This window comes from Salvelinus alpinus, chromosome 19, assembly GCF_045679555.1.
Source record: "Salvelinus alpinus chromosome 19, SLU_Salpinus.1, whole genome shotgun sequence".
In the NCBI taxonomy this organism is placed as follows: domain Eukaryota; kingdom Metazoa; phylum Chordata; class Actinopteri; order Salmoniformes; family Salmonidae; genus Salvelinus; species Salvelinus alpinus.
This window is the reverse complement of record NC_092104.1, coordinates 47,816,754-47,829,520: the sequence shown is the minus strand read 5'-3', so window position 1 is coordinate 47,829,520 and position 12,767 is coordinate 47,816,754. Positions and strand designations below refer to the sequence as shown.

At 40.5% G+C, this 12,767-nt stretch overlaps 1 protein-coding gene across 4 annotated transcripts in view; it reads right to left on the bottom strand.

Annotated features, from left to right (window-relative positions):
- LOC139545753 (EGF-like repeat and discoidin I-like domain-containing protein 3) overlaps window positions 1-10,730 on the bottom strand; it is a 264,851-nt gene extending 254,121 nt beyond the window's left edge. For 3 of the 4 annotated variants that reach the window (XM_071353874.1, XM_071353875.1, XM_071353876.1), the window contains exon 1: window positions 10,329-10,523. In XM_071353874.1, coding sequence (XP_071209975.1) covers window positions 10,329-10,392 — 64 coding nt within the window. In that variant the 5' untranslated portion in view covers window positions 10,393-10,523. Of the gene's footprint in view, window positions 1-10,328 lie in introns of all 4 variants that reach the window. The other variant, XM_071353873.1, reaches the window with a different exon arrangement.
- Between the last annotated feature and the right edge of the window lie 2,037 nt (window positions 10,731-12,767).

Genomic DNA, 12,767 nt, shown 5'->3' with positions numbered 1-12,767 from the left:
AGATAATCAATGACATCAACCAAACGAGCATATTCACCCTGCTATCATCCAGAAGGCGAGGTCAGTACAGATGCATCAAAGCTGGGACCGAGAGACTGAAAAACAGCTTCTGTCTCAAGGCCATCAGACTGTTGAATAGCCATCACTAGCCGGCTTCCACCCGGTTACCAAGCCCTGCACCTTAGAGGCTGCTGCCCTTAATACATCGACTTGGAATAACTGGCCATTTTATTAATGGAACACTAGTCACTTTAATAATGTTTGAATAATGTTTATATACTGCTTTACTCATATGTGTATACTGTATTCTATTCTACTGTATTTTAGTCAATGTCACTCCGATATTGCTCAATATCGAATATTTATAGATTTCTTGATTCCATTATTTTACATTAAGACTTGTGTGAATTGTTAGACACTCCTGCACTGTTGGAGCTAGGAACACAAGCATTTCGCTACACACGCAATAACATCTGCGAAAGATGTGTATGTGACCAATAACATTTGATATGATTTGAGGAACACTCCTTCACCAAATCTGTGATAAAATGTGGATAATATCGTGACCGGAACAATACAAATAAAATATAGCATGACCTTAATAGACCATAAAGGGCCAAAAACAAAAAGCATCTGGCTCTGGTTTGTTGTGAACAGATAAAAGATAAATCACATCCAAAGCTCTCTGCGTCATCCCTCTGTTCAATCCCTGGATCCATAATCTCTTTACAATGCCTGTCCAACTTTAATCTCACAAACAGCCTCAAAGAATCTGTTTTATTCTACATCTCTAACTCGCTGGAAACCTATTGGCCTCTGATTTGGTCTTGCTATTGTGGTCACATAACATTCTCTTATCGAGAAACATTATTTAAGTGATATGTAACTACCCTTTTAGACATTTGAATGGAAACAGTTAACACCTTATACCACTTACTTAGTTTGCAGGGTAGTGAAAAGTATTATCATCATTGTATTGCCCTGTTGTTAGAGAGTTATGAAGGATTACCAGGTACCATGACAATAACACGCTTACTTATAGGCCTGAAGATCCCAAAGCATCAATAATCATAATTCTGGTACAGAAACACTTGGAAAGGCTAATCAAAATGTAGATATTTGTGGATCATTGCCAGCCGATGCTACTGTATTTGACCCGCTATTTCAAAACCTTTCCAAGGACAATAGCATCCAGATTTTTTGATGACCCCGTGACACATATACAAAGTATTTTAGCAGTTGAGTCATCATTTCTTCTTAATCCAAGCCTCATGAATTCCAAATCTGTAAACGAATGAGCTACTGAGTTCTTTGCTGCAAAGTTTAAGCACACTTACTGTAACACAGACTGACACCACAAACGGAAACAATTGAATATCTGTTTTACTGGATCAGAGGGCTCTATCACTACAATATGCCTATGTCCAGCTTCCAGGAGCCTTATTGGACTGAAAAATTACCATTATCAGAATGCTAAGGATATGACAGTCCGAGCCATTACATATATTGCGAGAGGCTAGGGTTATGGTAAGTCGTAGAGTGAGGTAAGTTTTAATTTTAAATGTTACCTTTATTTAACTAGGCAAGTCAGTTAAGAACAAATTCTTATTTTCAATGACGGCCTAGGAACAGTGGATTAACTGCCTTGTTCAGGGGCAGAATGACAGATTTGTACCTTTCAGCTCAGGGATGCAACCTTTTGGTTACTAGTCCAACGTTCTAACCACTAGGCTACGCTGCTGCCCCAGGTTAAGCTGTCCTAGTTGTTCAGGTAAGGGTAAGGGATAGAAAAGGGCAAAAAAAAGTATTAAAAAAATAACACGGCCACTCATGGATTACGTGTCGTGATTTTACAATCTCTGCCACCCTCAACAAACCAGCCTGCACTTCACACCCTTTAAAATTAAATACAGTCCCCTCAGAAAGTTACCAGGTGGAATTAAAATTGATTTAATCGTTTTTTCCCCCCAACAATTTACACAAAATACTCTAATGACAAAGTGGAAGAATAAATCAATTTTTATTTTTTTAATGAGAAAAAACCCCACAGTATCTTGATTTGTATTCAAGACATAAAGTACATTTCTTTGCCACATTTTTTGCAGTTTTACTTTAGTGCCTTATTGTAAACAGGATGCATGTTATGGAAAAAAATATTTTCTTTACAGGCTTCCTTCTCTAACTCTAATATTGTTGAGCCATCCTCAGTTTTCGCCTATCACAGACATTAAACCATATAACTGTTTTAAAGTCACCATTGGCCTCATGGTGAAATTCCTGAGCGGTTTCCTTCCTCTCCGGGTAATGTGTAAGGAAGGACACCTGTGTCTTCGTAGTGACTGTGTGTATTGATATACCATTCAATGTGTAATTAATAACTTCACCATGGTGAAAGGGATATTTCATGTCTACTGTGTTTTTTACTCATCTACCAATAGGTGTTCGTCTCTGTGAGGCATTGGAAAACCTCCCTGGTCTTTGTGGTTGAATCTGTGTTTAAAATTCACTGCACGACCGAGGGACCTTACAGATAATGGTATGTGTGCAGTACAGAGAGGAGGTAGTCATTCAAAAATCATGTTAAACACTTGTATTGCTCACAGAGTGAGTCCATGCAACATATGTGACTTCTAATGCACATTTTTACTCCTGAACTTATTTAGGCTTGTCATAACAAAGGGGTTGAATAATTATTGACATTTCAGCTTTTCATTTCCAAATAATTAGTAAAAAAATTGACAAATATAATTCCACTGACATTATGAACTATTCTGTGTCGGCCAGTGACACACAATCTCAATTTAATACATTTTAAATTCAGGCTTTAACACAACAAAATATGGATAAAGTCAAGGGGTCTGAAGGCACTGTATGTTGTTACATATGATGCTATTTCAAATAGGACAACATATATTATAGATTTAGGTAGGGCCCTATAAAATCTGCGATACTGAGAACGTTGACGGAATCACAGAATCTAGACATTAAAACAGAATTCAACAATATTCAAAAAATATATTGGACTTAGTGGGAAATCAACTGAAGGTAATGAACTTATCAGAAAATGTATTCATTTGCCCAAGTTTATAATAAGACATGAACAGAATGCATCAGCGATTCGTATTTTTATGCAACTTTCTGAAGAAACAACGGTACGGGAATCCCCCTTTACTTCTGTGCGAGTATGTCTACCACTTCCGTTAATGATAAACATCTTCTGGTAGATGGAAAAGCTTTCCCAAAAACCTTCGCCATCAAATGCCAACCTGGCAGAATGATATTATGATTTCATCAGTAAATTAGTCATTTGTTTTGCATACTTCATCACGTGTGCTAAACAACAACACGGGACCACACACGTTCAGTTGGTAGAGCATGGCGCTTGCAACGCCAGGGTTGTGGGTTCATTCCCCACGGGGGGACCAGGATGAATATGTATGAACGTTCCAATTTGTAAGTCACTCTGGATAAGAGCGTCTGCTAAATTACTTAAATGTAAATGTAAATGTACTAAATGCATTCTGGCTTAAATGCATTCTGGCTTGAATTAAAGGGTAACTACATCAAAAAAATTAAGGAAATGTTATATTTACTCCTCAGAAGTGGTTTCCTGATGTTGTTGAAGCATTATTGTGGCCTTAGAACATCCAATGTAGTTGTTTTTCAATAATAAAAAAAGAGTGTGATTTTGAGAGCGGATATCTGAAAAATCTGGAAAAACACAACCAAAGAAAATGGATTTGGCAGAAAAATAAATGGAATTACGCAAAAATGTAACAGATTTTATAAGGCCCTATTTAGGTCACTGATGGTAGAGACGTCAAACGTTCAGGCTGCTGCACAGACACTATGGAGGCTCAAGTCTCAAACGCCCAGTTAAATTGTGTTGTAGAGCATTTTTTTACTCTCTAAGTTGTTAAATGAGTGCGAAATAGATGTCAAATTTGGTGACTGGGCAACATCTCAAATTGACGTATTGAATTATTTTGCCTAATTAAATTATTTTGTATTACGCTCATTTCCCTAATCTGGACACTTGGTGTTACTACCTTACACAAGCTTGCATTTTCACCCCATAAAATTGAGTGAATTACACATCCCTTTAATCTCAGATTGGATATGTTGGTATAAAGGTTTACAGTTATCCCGATGACATAGATCGATTGCTTAAAACAGATCAATATCTTTGGTTTTGTGCTGTTCATTTTGTCACACACTGGGGTGCACAAGACTTACAATGCAGAGTTAATTTTCAAACTCAAATGGTACAGAAAGTTCAGGGCGGTTTCTCTATAAAAGTTGCCACACACCAAAACACTGATTTGAGAGTCAAACTATCACTTAAATGGCACCAAACCGTTGATATCACTGTTGATATCCCATGCCGCATCTTGATTTGGTTTGTTTCCTTTTCCTTGATGGCAGCCTCCCGAAATGAACATCCAACATTCCAAAATATAAATATAAGCCTTCTCATCTATAGGCTAATTCCAAGTTTCCGTGTGGACTTTGAATAGTGTCAGTTTAAAGCAGCAGTCTGCAGTTCAAACAATAACAAAGCAGACCCTGCCACTATTTTGATAGAAGGCTGGCTATGGCTAGAGAAATTCAACCACTCTCAAACTCATGGACAGAGCTATGGATACAAGGACTGACCATCCATGATATCAACATTATAGTTTTAGCCATGTTTTGAGGCGAAACTGTGTTTGTTTCTATTTACTTAGTTTACAAACAAAGGAGTAAAACAAGTTTATATTTTGGGTTCTCATGTGGTACAGTTGAACTAAGCTTTTGAGGCATCTATAAGTTATATTCTTCAAGAATCAATGGGTATACTGTATATCATAAATGTAAAAGTATAAAAATGTATGTAGCATCTGCAGATTGCCCCTTTAAACAGTGCTACACCTCAAATGTTTGCCCCCTTTTCCATTGATTTCAACATGATATCGATGGAAGTGATTACCGCGTTGGCGACCCACTTGAATCAAAATTGTAATATGATATTTTTGCCGTATCGCCCAGCCCTACGTCAGGCGTGAAAATCATGGAGGACAAAACAGACAATTTCACAGCAAAGACAAATACCACCACGGTCAACAGCATGTCAGAGCATGAAAAAAATGAACTCTGCTCCGAATATTAATACGATTAAACAGTATCTGCACTGGCAATGAATAGCAGGTTAGCGTTTTTCATCGTGAATCTTGTTTTGTAAGCAGCTCTGCAGAGTGGCCACTACATTCATACATTCAATTTTAAATTCAACCCTAACCTTAACCCTGATCTTAACCACACTGCTAACCCTAATGCCTAACCTAACCTTAAATTAAGACCAAAAAGCACATTGTTGTTTTCATGACTTTTTACAATATTGGCAATATTTTGACATTGCAGCTGGCCCATCCGACGGAAATCACTCAGTTCTGCCTCAGGGACAAGACTCATCCCCATAAATGTCAACCTGCCAATGATTAACGCAATCAAACTTCATCCAAGAGAAAAAAAGAGAACAATGAGTTGTACATGCAATGACACTTCATCAAGAGCAGAGGGTATTATGCAAAGATTAATTCCTGTTTCGCCCCAGTGTCTATGTTGCATTTCCGTACGCTTGGGTTGTCGTCCAATCAGCCCCAGGATTGTCACCGTTATCGTGGCTGATGATCTCATAGTTTGACCTCTTGCCTTTGATTGAAGACAATGCCATTTACAGCGATAGTGAAGGTCGGTGAGGTAGATTGCAAGTCTGTGTTATTAAAAGTGACCTAAACAGAAGCTATAAACTTTCAACAGGGGATGGTGTACATATGTAATGGGCTTTCAGATAGATTGCTATCATCTGCATTAATTTAAGCCTCGCATGGTTTACTAATATGCAATTGCTTGGTAAACGGAAACCAAAATCTATTGTCTCTTATTGTGAGGGCAGCTTTTTTCATATTTCCTTTGAGGCAATCAGTTTCAATTGACTTCAAAGTGTCTAATTCAATGCTAACCAAAGACAATTCAAGAATTTAAATGATATTTTAGTATTCACAGACCCTGCATATTTAACATATATAATGCTCTGTCTGTTGTTCTTAAGAAATACCACAGACCATCTTGTACAAATATCAGTCATTTATTTTTACACTGACTTGAGGTATTGTACATCCTAATGCAATTATGGTCAAATAAATACAATTGACTTGTAAGTCTGCTCTAAAAGACATCTCCAGGGTTATCAGACTAGTGCACTAGCCACATCGCTATGACAGGTCACATACAGTATTACCCAGGTATGGTTGGTAATTCTTTGGGACATCTAAGTGAATTACACATAATGCACATTGCTTGATAAAGCTTCATAATCATGTCATGACAAATCGACCACATAGCTTTTCAGAATTAAAGTTACACGAAGCTAACATCTCCTGCCCTCCCATCTCGATTCAAGCACCCCATTATCGGAAGACAATCTGCTAGGTTAAATCAACAGTCGTCGTCAATATCACACCATCTCATGACTCAGAACTAATTTCCAATCCACAGGACTGATGGGTAAATTGAAGGGTTCTTGAGTTGTATAATGATTTCTTCGGCAGATTGACACTGATATTCGATAAAATCTACTTACCCTTCCGCTCTCTCGCACACACACAAACACACAACAGACACCTACACTACATTACCAAAAGCATGTGGACACATTCGTCGAACATCTACTTCTAAAATCATGGGCATTAATATGTTGATCAGCTGATTGCTGCTATAACAGACTCCACTCTTCTGGGAAAGCTTTCCACTAGATTTTGGAACATTGATGCAGGTACTTGCATCCATTCATCCACAAGAGCATTAGTGAGGTCGGGCACGGATGGTGGACAATTAGGCCTGGCTCGCAGTCGGCATTCCAATTCATCCCAAAGGTGTTCGATGGGGTTGAGGTTAGGGCTCCATGCAGTCCAGTCAATTTCTTCCACAACGATCTTGAAAAATCATTTCTGTATGGACCTTTCTTAGTGCACGGGGGCATTGTCATGCTGAAGGAAAGGGCCTTCCCCAAACTGTTGCCACAAAGTTGGAAGCACAGAATCGTTTAGAATGTCATTGTATGCTGTAGTGTTAAGATTTCCCTTCACTGGAACTAAGGGGTCTAGTGGTGTTTGATGCCATTCCATTCACAAATTTACAGTGGGCTTAATGCTGTGTGATGCTTCAACTCACTGTCCTCATTACACTCTTCAGCAGTGGCAGTTCTAGCTTGTATGGCTCCTTGTATGGCTCCTTTCATTACGCACACCTGTCCCCTATTCCCACGGATTGTATTTGTATATATGTACCCTTTGGTTTCCATTGGGCGTTCAATTATTGCTACAATGTCTGTTGGTACGTGTGAGTACCTGTGCTGTGTGTTTTGGCTTTCGTGCTGTTGTGGATTGCACAGATGATTACGGGTCTTGTACCGTGTGTTATTTATTTAAGGTACTCCTCGCTCTTTTGTTTTGGGTTTCTAACCTGTTTTATTACGTGTTTGTTTGGTCTTTGTCCCCGTGCCTTTACACAGCACGCAGCAATTTGGGTTAAAAACATTTTTTTTATCGCATTCCTGCACCTGTCTCCCGTATCATTTATGCCAACGTGACATGCACTAACTGTAATTTTTATTCAGATATTTGGAACAACACAAATAAATATTCATAACATTTAAAACTATATACATATAAAAATATATACAAAAATAAGACTCATAAATATCAAAAATAAGTAACAAAGACAAACAGAAACAAATTTGTTGATATGGCACTCGAGCATCAATACATTACCCATCCCCAACACTGTCAACCAAGAGTCAAGACTAAACCAATTCACCTTGGTGGTGTGCAGACTGGTTTTATATTATTCTCAACGATTTCACACAAACCAGAAAAAAATGCAACAATAGGTTGTGAAACTTTATATTCACAGTTTATGAATGAGTTGTGGTTTATTTGGTCGTAGTGTGACTGATTTTACTAATTGCATTGGTACTGTACAAAGTTAGAGGTGCGCTATTTGATATATTCCCCCGCTCCCCTACCTCGGGCTTCCAGTGGGGAGACCTGTGGTCAACCTACTCTGCCCCCATCCCCATCTCATACTTCTGAGTGGGAGACCTTCCCAGGCAGTAGCCTGCCTAGCTCACAAACTAGAATCAGCGAGCCCACTCCGACAAGGTTAATTGACCCACAGTCCCACACGGTGACATGATATCATTGACGTGATGTGCAAATGAGCGATAGAAAACCGATCGTGCAAATGTCACCATTCCACATTTTTTTTGTGCAGGTGCCCCGTGCCGCCGCCGGCATGATTCCGCCCTGGGCGGTTGCACATGTCGCCTATACCTAAATCTGCTACTGCTCTCCAGTAACAGTTGAACATATCAAAGGAGGGTAATTGGCAGGCCAATCAAGTAAACATTTCTCAGTGTAAAACATTATGCAATATGAAATATTCTATGGTCACCATAATTGCACAGGATAACTGTTGATTTCTCAATCCTAATCTCTCAATGTTGATTAGTCATTTGCATTCTACAAACTGCAGTCAATTAACATTAGCCTAATCAGAGACGGAAGAGGAAGAGACACCTCACTGGCTGTTATTTTTTTCTGTATTTTTTTCTGGTTCAATGAACTAAGTAGACCAGACCAAATCAATCACATGTATTTCTAAAGGCCTTTTTACATCAGCCGATGTCACAACGTGCTAGACAGAAACCCAGCCTAAAACCCCAAACAGCAAGCAATGCAGATGTAAAAGAAAGGGAAAAACTCCCTAGAAAGGCCGGAACCTAGGAAGAAACCTAGAGAGGAACCAGGCTCTGAGGGGTGCCCAGTCCTCTTGTGGCTGTGCCGGGTGGAGATTATAACAGTACATGGCCAAGATGTTCAAACGTTCATAGATGACCAGCAAAGTCAAATAATAATAATCACAGTTGTTGTAGAGGGTGCAACAGGTCAGCACCTCAGGAGTAAATGTCAGTCAAAAACAGCAGGTCCTGGACAAGGTAGCACGTCCGGCATAGCCGCAGGCAGAACAGTTGAAATTGGAGCAGCAGCACGACCCAGCCACTATTACATTGGTGTCTATGGGAGACACACCCAGTTAGGTAGACCGGAACAGACCTTTTTTATGGTAAATGGCTTGAGTGAACTATCTTCATGTATCCACAATCTTTGGCCTAATCCAACTCAGCAGAGTTTAACATGCAACAGTCCTATTGGTAGCCTGTTCAATGGAATCCCAGGCGGAATTGCCTCGAGATGTTTTATGATGTCATGGGTAATATGGGTTCCCGCATTACAACTAATGTAATAATGGGAAGAAAAAGCAACGGTTTGTCATTCTCTGACATTGTTGAGCAAGATTACATCTCGCTCCATCCTTCTTTGCTTAATAGCTTCCACATTTTGATCTGCTCGAGACATTTGTCATTTTCTGGCTTCTGTCGCCTTAATTATATGTGGGAACGCAACGCATAAAATTATGCTATAGTGTTTAGTTTTAAACAAAAGGATTAGGCCTTGGGAACGACATGTGTGCACTATGAACATATCATTAGTGTACTTCTATTTCATTAAACACGAGTTTAATAGTGTCGGCTTAAATTATCTAGAGCAAATATATTCGCCAATCTTTAAACTTTCGAGACAATCCACATGTTAAATAATTTTACTCCACTGGATTAAATTCGAATGTGGCTCTGGCATATCCTGTTGTATCCATCGATTGCGCTCGTATAGGCTACGGAGTCGTCTTGTAGTGCACTTGATATAAGGCGACGAAAAAGAACATCTGAAGTCCTGTTATTAGTTAGAAATGTAGAAAAAGAGCATCTTAAGTCCTGTTATGAGTTAGAAATGTAGGTCCAGCCACCCCAGTAGACTAACATGGAGAGTAATGTCATATAGACAGAATTGGAGAGCCTTAGCCTATAGTTGACACAGTATTTCAATTGGGACGGCTAGTGTGCTTACTCGTTAAAATCGGTATTATCATCTCCATAAAATGCCATACAGTACTGGCAAATCCCCCAAAAACTCAGTTAACACTCACTGTATATGTCTACTGTGTTTGCCAATTGCATAACATGACAAGCAGTGCGTATTTAAAGTATTTTGTCACCTTCCGTATTAAAATATTACACTTTGATAGGAAGTAAAATGTTTATTATCGCCTCAGATAATCTGTTTTAGGTGATGTCATTTGATTTACAGCAAACCATCCAGTCTTAAACCTTTGCCTACTTCCTCTCGACTATCCTCATCCATAACCAGTAATTGCTCTCCTGTACTCACCTTTCACAAAATGTGGGACAGAAGCGCTCAAGCAGAGGACGATGGATACGAGTAACGGTCTCATCCTCTTTCAAATAGCAGGTTTCACTTCCAATGTGAGGAAATCAAGAGGATTGAATAACTTTTCACGAGCAGAATGGCTAGTCTCTGAGTGGTATTAGCCTAGTGGTTTTATACCTCCCCCTCGATTGGTGGTGGTAAGTCCTCTTATTTTCCGGAGAGTCACAGACGCACTACCTGGAATGCCGAGTGTTGAAACAAGTGAGTGCCAGGGCTCCGCTGCCTGCCTTCCCGTCTTACCGCAGTGGTGCGCGATGCGCTGTGATAGACGAGAGATTGTGCGTGCGTGCTGGTCCCGGGGAGACGGTTTCACTGAGAGTGCACGTGAGTGTCAGGCAGTGTGTGTGTGCGAATGTGTGTGTACAACCCCTGGCGGTTGAGGAGCGTGCAGTAGGCTACACGGTCTGTCACAGTTATCCGACTGGGGCGCTGTCTCACTGATAAAGACAAACCCCTGCTCCTCCCCACACGTGCCGATACTGCCAATACAAAACACCGTCAAATACAGAAGGGTGCAGACCTACATTTTATCAGCCACTCTTCTCCCCGTTCTCTTTTCGTCCACCGGACCTCTGGGGAAGTGGGCTATGCGCACTGATGAAAACCAGGTCCCTGAGTTTAGCTGCTCCCAGCTCCAATTTGTAAACTCAAAAAAATGCTGGGTTGAAAACAACCCAATTTGTGTTATTTGATGACCCAGAACTGGATAAACATTGGACAGATCACATGCTGGGTTATTTTGACCCAGCCAGTTGGGTTGCACAAATAACCCAATATTGGATTACCCAAACATGGGTTAGTTTAACCATTAGTTGTTGTCCGCTGCTCCCGGTCTAAGGCACTGCATCTCAGTGCTAGAGGCGTCATTACAGACCCTGGTTTGATTCCAGGCTGCATCACAACCGGCCGTGATTTGGAGTCCCATAGGGTGGCACAAAATTGACCCAGCGTCTTCCGGGTTAGGGTTTGGTCGTGGTAGGCGTCATTGTAAATAAAAATGTGTTCATATTAACTGACTTGACATTATTATTTACAAAACCACTAAATGTGTTTTTTACATATCCCAACATTGGGACAAGCATACCGCTCTATAAAGGCAAAACGCAGTAAGTAAGTCATTTTTTGGAACTAAAATATAGACAGACAGCAATTTCTGATACCATGATATATTCTGATCATCTGGCGAGTTCTTGTCAGGAAACTAGATTAACCAGAACATTTACAGTGCATTTGGAAAGTGTTCAGACCCCTTCACTTATTCGACATTTTGTTATTTTACGTATTAAATCGTTTTCCCCCCGAATCAGTCTACACACAATACCCCATAATGACAAAGCAAAACCAGGTTATTCAATTTTTTTGCAAATGTATAAAACAAATTATAATGAAAAATCACATTTAGATAAATATTCAGACCCTTTACTCAGTACTTTGTTGAAGCACCTTCGGCAGAACCTTTGGCAGCGATTACAGCCTTGAGTCTTCTTGGGAATGACACTACAAGATTGGCACAACTGTATTTGGGAAGTTTCTCCCATTCTTCTCTGCAGATCCTCTCAAGCTCTGTCAGGTTGGATGGGGGGGGTGTGACTGCACAGCTATTTTAAGGTCTCTCCAGAGATGTTAGATCGGGTTCAAGTCCAGGCTCTGACTGGGCCACTCAAGGAGATTCAGAGACTTGTCCCGAAGCCACTCATGCGTTGTCTTGGATGTGTGCTTAGAGTCGTTGTCCTGTTTGAAGGTGAACCTTCGCCCCAGTCTGATGTCGTGAGCGCTCTGATCAGGTTTTCATCAAGGATCTCTCTGTACTTTGCTCCGTTCATCTTTCCCTCTATCCTGATTAGTCTCCCAGTCCCTGCCACTGAAAAACACCCACAGCATGATGCTGCCACCACCATGCTTCACCTTAGGGATAGTGCCCAGTTTCCTCCAGATGTGACACTTGGCATTCCGGCCAAAGAGTTCAATCTTGGTTTCATCAGACCAGAGAATCTTGTTTTTTATGGTCTGAGAGTCCTTTAGGTGCCTTTTGGCAAACTCCAAGCGGGCTGTCATGTGCCTTTTACTGAAGAGCGGCTTCAAGGCCTGATTGGTGGAGTGCTGCAGAGATGGTTGTCCTTCTGGAAGGTTCTCCCATCTCCACAGAGGAACTCTGGAGCTCTGTCAGAGTGACCATCGGGTTCTTGGTCACCTCCCTGACCCAGGCCCTTGTCCTCCGATTGCTCAGTTTAGCCGGGCAGCCAGTTCGAGGAAGAGTCTTTGTTGTTTCAAACTTGTTCCATTTAAGAATGATGGAGGCCACAGTGTTTTTGGGGACCTTCAATGGTGCAGAAATGTTTTGGTACCCTTCCGCAGATCTGTGCCTCGACACAATCCTGT